Here is a 7,112-nt window from a genome sequence, read left to right as displayed (position 1 = left end):
TGGAGGGATGAAAGGTAGCTGACGTCACACCTAGTTGGCATGCCAACTCAGAGAATGGAGCTGAAAAACAGAGCAGCTGAGGCTGTTTTAGTGAAAGGAAACAAAAGCAGGGACACGACAGCTTTTCGTGATATTCAAATTGCTGCACACCTGCCAGTGCAAGGGCCGAGGCCACAGACTAGCCCCTAAATACTAGCATTAACTAACCAATACTGCTTTAACCATCTCTTAGGAAACTGGTAAAATATAAAACTCAACATTCTTTAATGTAAAAACCCCCTAACAAGATATGCATGTTGAGCATTCGCCCCATTCCCCTCCTCTCCAAGGACAAAAAGGTGATAATCAATCACGGTTGGAACATCTTTGTGAAAATGCAACACAATGCCATGGTAACATCAGAGGGGGTTACCCGGGAAACCACCGTCGTCATGGAGACTGCATCACAAGGCGGGCCTCGACACGCAGGAGGCGGGGACGTCGCTGCACGTCCTCCCTCCTTTGATCCGCGCTGTTTTCATCCTGTCATGGCTGCACATGACCCCGAACACACGATTATTCACGGTTTCCACGGAGCACGTCCCTCCTGCTCGCTGCCAACCGAATGTGCAACGACGCTGGGTGGTTATCTCAGAATCAGAGTGACAGCCACACCCGGCATCACTTCATCTCGGCTTTTATTGAATATGGCTATATAGGCAATTCTGAATAAAAATACAACTTTACAAAAAGCTCAACGTATAATTTCTGATAAGCGTTTCCATCTACTCCACTCTGCGCTTTTATTACCTGAATAAAAATCCCAACAAGACTCAGAGTCCATCATCTCGACAGGTTATGATATTAAATATAACCTAAACAGACATTTGGCTGTATGAATTACCATAGTCTATTGATTACATTACTGGACAATGAAACTTTTCTTTCCACGAAGCACAAGACGTCGTTTTTTTTGACTGGCGGGTAGATTCAGTATATAATAGACTAGAATATGCTACACGTGTATTCGCGTTATAACATCTAGATATGTAGGCATCGTGTGGCACTATACACTGAAAAATCTGTTTTAACAAGCCACTTACTTGTTAGTTAAATGTTTTTTTTCTATTTTTTAAATCTTCTGACAACAGCTTGGACTGAAACATGTACTTTTCCAGTGCAAATGTGTTTGATTGCTGCAGAAATACTCAAAACACACCAACTCGAATGTTGCTTAAATAAAAATAAATCAGAAATGCCTTGTTAAAACGGACATTCGCAGCGTTCCTCCACAGATATGGACCGACACATTACGATGGGCTATATAAAAAAATATCATAGCTACTGTTTTCTTTCATGCTCCATAAATGATCTGGTGTGGGGTTCATTTACACGTCCGTGAAGATCTTTTTGATGTTTACGCAGTTCTGGTTGTTCTCGGTGGTGAAGTTGGGCTGTTTGAACGCACTGTTGATGCCCTCCTCCACCACCATGTACTCGGACTTGCTGAGGGACGAGGAGCTGCACGACCTCCTCAGCTCCTCTGAGGGGAGGTGCTCACAGCTGCCCGTGTTCAGGTAGTGTGGGTGCTCCTCTCCGTCAGTCTCCCTGTGGTAGAAGTAGTTGAAGTTGGACACAATCACTGGCACGGGTAAGGCAATGGTCAGCACGCCTGCTATTGCGCACAGAGAACCCACTATTTTGCCACCAATGGTGACCGGGTGCATGTCTCCGTAACCCACCGTGGTCATGGTGACAACTGCCCACCAAAACGCATCCGGGATGCTGGTGAAGCTGGACGTGGGGTCGTCTGCTTCTGCAAAGTAAACCGCACTGGAGAAGAGGATAACTCCGATGAAAAGAAAGAATATGAGCAAGCCCAGCTCCCTCATGCTGGCCTTGAGGGTCTGTCCCAATATCTGAAGTCCCTTCGAGTGCCGTGAGAGCTTGAAAATGCGAAAGACTCTCACCAGTCTGATCACCCTCAGGATTGCCAGGGACATCGCCTGTTGGCCGCCGTTGGTCTGCCTCTCGGCCAGCTCTGTCCCCAGAGTGATAAAGTAGGGGATTATGGCGACGATATCAATGATATTCATGATGTTTTTGGAGAAGGAAGTTTTGCTGGGGCAGGCGAAAAACCTGACCAGCAGCTCGAAAGAGAACCATATAATGCACAGCGTTTCTATCACAAAGAAAGGGTCTGTGAAGGGGCTTGGCACGTAGGGAGCAGTGCCATTAACTGTGGGAGCCACCGTGGCTTGGTCTTTTTCATCCCGAAATTCCGGCAGAGTCTCCATGCAGAAAATAACAATGGAAATCAAAATCACAAGCACAGAAACGATGGCGATCCCCCTCGCTGGCCCCGAGCTTTCAGGATACTCAAACAAAAGCCAAACCTGCTTTTGGAAATCATTTTTAGGCAGTACACGCTCCTCTTCTTTTATAAAGCCTTCATCATCGCGGAATTTCTCCATGGCCTCCTCTCCGAGTTGGTAAAACCTGATCTCCTCAGAGAAAATATCAATGGGGACGTTAACAGGTCTCCGTATGCGCCCCCCTGACTGGTAGTAGTACAGGATGGCATCAAAGCTCGGTCTGTTCCTGTCGAAGAAGTACTCGTTCCTCAGTGGGTCAAAGTAGCGCATCCTTTTCCTGGGGTCCCCCAGCAGTGTGTCTGGGAACTGGTTGAAAGTTTTAAGTTGCGTCTCAAAGCGTAGACCCGAAATGTTGATGACCACCCTCTCGCAGCAACCCTGTCGGCTGCGCTCATATCGATCCACCGACAGGTGAGGCGCCGACAGCACAACGGACTCTTCCAGCATGTTTTCCACCGTCATGACGCCCTTCTCCACCTCGGCATAACCCCAGTTGTCAGTGGCGTTGGTGCTCTGGAGCCTGGCCGACGAGGGCGTTCGGATCACGCTGGAGGTCTGGTGATCCATACAGGTGGTTTTCGGTCCGGAGGGGCACAGTGCGCCACGCCACTCCCAGCCAAAGCTCACAGCTCTGGAGAGCTGAGGCCGACGCCACTTACATCTCTTCTAACCATCACCTATCTCTGCTTATCCACACGCTGAAGCGCTGCGCTCCCCTCTGCCTATTTTTTTTTTTTTTTTTTTTTTACAAACACGTCGACACCCGCCCACGGCGCGCATATGTCTGACATACGTCCACCACCCGCCCAATCGGAAATTAACTTGACACTTAATGTCGAGCACCCACCCCTCGTGTGCTGAAACGAAAACACTTGATGAAATCACATCCACACCTGTTAGATCCAAGTTATATTCTTACTCTGCGCGCTCGTATGAACCCATTTTCACCTTTTTCACGTGGAGATGAAAGCAGATCGGTGCTGCCATTTCTTTTTCATCGTCCTATTCTCGGGAATAATAACAAAAACCCAGCACGAATCCAAAACGTACTGAATGGAATGAAAAGACAAATCACAGCAGGGAGGCGATGTCATCTTTTTTATTTTTCTTTTCTGCTCTGAGATAAAGTTTGTCTAACTCTTCTAAACCAAGACCAATCAGTGTCAAGGCTTCACTTCTTTCCCCACAGAAACTGATCTAATCTGGATTTTGGCAACAAACGACAACAAAAGGGGCTGCTTGTGGATGACAACACAATCTCTGTCCGAAAGCCTCGAACAAAAGCAGAATACTAAGAAGCTCCTTCTTCTGTTCTTCTTGTGGCTGAGGGGGTGTTGCTATCCATGGTGCTGAAAACAAGCGCGCACCAGCTTGGAAATCAATGCGCACTCTCCTCAGCAGCAATGAGTTGAGTTTATTATGTGGCCAGTTGGTCTAAAGATGCTTCCCTTGATATTGCAAAAACACAACACAGAAGCTCTGGCATCAGTCGCCTCATTTCCACTCGGGGGGGGGGGACAGTTTTGCCGCCATGTGTTGATGCTATTGCCTCAAAGAAGCGTCTCAAGTGCCTTCCTTTGTTACAGCTGTGATTAATAGCGAAAATGCCACATCTGTGTTGTGTTTAATTCACAGTGACACGCTTCACGAAAGAAGTCTGTCACCTTCTGTGACGTGTGCAGGGGTTAAAACGGGATTCCAGGCTGGAGTCTGCTCTTTTTATTCTCATCGTGCCACTCCAGGTTTCAATTTCAACATGTGGAGGCCAACAGTAAAGCTCAGCCACTCTTCTCTCCAAATATGGCAACATCTAGGACTCAGCTATGAACAGAAAAAGCCTCTTCAAGTGGATGATCCAAAGAAACCTATTGACCTCTTTTGCTGCTGGGGAAAATAACAGTTGAGGGGCATGGGAAAAGCTCCAGGATAAAAAGACAAACAGAGTAGAAGTGCTGGGAAATCGGAGTAATAAATTAGTCTATTAGCTTGTGTTTAAGTTTTTAGGACAGAACAAACAAATTTATGTCCTTGAACTGCTCAACTAGGAGCCACTTGTTCATTTAAACATCCTATAAGGACCTGAAAGCAGCAGATGTTTCAGAGAAGGGCTCACTCTACAAAGAAAATCATGTCTTGCCACTTTTTAAAGTATTAATTTAACTATTTAGATATATATACTGCAAGTTTCTCCCTCCACTTAATGATCTAATTGCTATTGCAAAGACATTTCTGCACTCCACATATGATTTAAACCTCATGTAGAGTTACCTCGTCCTCTGGTTGTGTCAGACTTCCAGCCTCTCCTGGCAAAAAAAGAGTTTTAACCTTTAAAAATTTGAAAATTTCCATGAAAATACTATATAAAATAAAGTTTGTGTAACTCACAAAAGTTAGCGTATTTAACATTAAATTTGTGATTTTTTTTAGCAAAAATTGCAATTAAAGCTGTCATAAATATGAAAGTATATGTCCATTATTAACACAAAAGTACATCATGTATTTTTTTTACATGTAATAAATGCAGAAATCTCCATGTTACTTGTTATAAAAATTGCAATATGTTTCCGTTACACTAATATTTGCATTCATCTGGGAAAAAGTATTGTTTTCGAGAATTAAATGCAAAAATGACAGTATTATTACACATATCACGGCATTTTTTCCATTAAAAACTGTGCAGGAGTCGGAAAATGTATTTTTTCCAAGAGAAAAAAATCTTTAAAAATACACTTTCTCCTGATGATCCTGTTTACAGTGTTTCAGTGTTATATAAATGGCATCGAACTGTTTAAGAGTTTATAGATTTTTACCGTCATGGTTTAACAATTTTTCATCATAAAATATAGAATTTTTTTTACAGTGTAGCTAAATAGTGTAGTCAAACATTATGAAAGAACAAATAATGATTTGCGAAAATAAAGAATATTAATGTCGACGATATTAACTGTTTTGGCCATTTCTGTTACAGGGACATGAGAATAATATACACTGCTTAAAAAACTAAAAGGGAATATTTAAAAATCACAGGATAATACAAATTCAAATAAACTTCTGGGACATAAATCTGTCCAGTTAGGAAGCATAAGTGATGGTGAATTCACCCTTCAGTGGGTTAATAATTTCATTTTCCACTGTCCATTCTTATGTCAGGTTGTTCTCAATAAATAAAGCAATGTATGTCAATGATTTAAATGTTACATGTTTCGAGTGGTATATTTTTTCTGTGATTATATTAAATATTATATATCATTCAATGAAACAGGGAAAATCTGTAAAGTAATAGTTTAAAAAATATTCAGCATTTTTCAGTCCTTTTTCCCCCCAAATATTGGCAACTGACGTGGTTCATTTATTCACAGTAAAAATAGTGGATATTTATGGAGAGAGCAAGCTATCATTTGTGAAAATATTTACAGTTTTGACCTGTTTTTTCATTATTAACATATAAATAAACATGCTTTTTTCTGCAGGTTTAGTAGACATTAGCTGTAGTTTTTGTAAGATATAATTAAATTGTTCACAAAATTACAGTTCCAGAATTTTTTTTAACCTTTTACTTTTCATGTACAGACATAATTTCTCTAAGCCCGTGATTAAGTTCTGAACATCCTCCTCTGTCTTCTGCATTGCAACCTGGAAATCATCCTCACTCCAGTTTTGCTTCGGTCTCATCTCCTCACTGCAGCCCAGAAGAGAAATGACCTTTTCCTCCTCAGTCTGATCTGAGCCTCTTCTTACTTTCCACTCAGACTGAAACCCCACCTCTTTCCAATCCATTTTTATAATTCCACAGCAGCACACTGCAACACTTTAAGAGCACTTCAGTGTAAAACCCCAGTCCAGTACAGCAGCACGCAGCCATATTACAGCGATTTGACGGCACAGTTGGAGGTGAATTCACAGTTCACTCAGACGGCTGTAATTTTACTATCGCTGTGAAAATAGTGCAGTGATTATTTCACAAAGGTGAAGATGACACTGTAAGTATACTGCAGTCCTGGTGAACAATTAAGACAGGCAGAGGAGAAAAGCAGTATAAAGCCAAACGCATACTTTCAACATGGTCCTCAATAGATGAGAACATGACAGGTTAAAAAAGGTCAAGACAAACAAACCAGGGGAGAGGAGTACATCAGTCCTGCCTGATACCACCTCACAGAGAGCATTCCTGAGTTTCTTTCGTAAAATTTGAAAATGTGGGGAGACAATATTAAAAGTTTTACTGATATCTATGTAATCACTTTAGATATTTTCAGGATTTTTTTGAAAGATTTTTACTAATTTTTTGAAAATATTTACAAGAATTTTCTTGCCAAATTTGGGGTTTCTTTTTTTGTAAAATAAAAATTTTAAGGGAAACTTTTAAGGAATTATTGTAATTTATTTTCCTGAAGGTTTTACAAATTTTCAGAAATTTGGGGAATTTTTTTTGCTGAATTTTTGGATTTTTTTCAGACAAGGAAACAATATTTTTTGGTGCCCATAAATGAGGACAACAGAAGGGTTAAGACAATATTTTTAAAAATAAACAAGCTTTAAATGCAAGTTTATTGGCTTAATTTTGTATTGAATTGCTTAAGTTAGTTAACAGTTTGCTTGGTTTTTAGAAAAAAAACACTTTCAAACCTAAAGGAATGTAGATGGCAAAAAGCACAATTTAAAAAAAAAAAAAAAAAAGTAATGTATTTTTTGAGCTCAGCTTTGGAGGCTGACCTTAGTGTTTGACAGATAATAGGAATGTTAATCTAGGGGTTAAAG

At 41.2% G+C, this 7,112-nt stretch overlaps 1 protein-coding gene across 1 annotated transcript; it reads right to left on the bottom strand.

Moving 5' to 3' along the window:
- Positions 1-660: 660 nt before the first annotated feature.
- On the bottom strand, positions 661-3,282 carry LOC111584348 (potassium voltage-gated channel subfamily A member 3-like). Its single transcript, XM_023293485.3, has one exon. It carries the CDS (start codon positions 2,919-2,921, stop codon positions 1,368-1,370), a length of 1,554 nt encoding a protein of 517 aa, XP_023149253.1. The 5' UTR covers positions 2,922-3,282; the 3' UTR covers positions 661-1,367.
- Positions 3,283-7,112: the final 3,830 nt, after the last annotated feature.

Source organism: Amphiprion ocellaris, chromosome 5, assembly GCF_022539595.1.
Source record: "Amphiprion ocellaris isolate individual 3 ecotype Okinawa chromosome 5, ASM2253959v1, whole genome shotgun sequence".
Lineage (NCBI taxonomy): Eukaryota > Metazoa > Chordata > Actinopteri > Pomacentridae > Amphiprion > Amphiprion ocellaris.
Note: the sequence above shows the minus strand (reverse complement) of the source record. Positions and strands in the feature narration are given on the sequence as shown.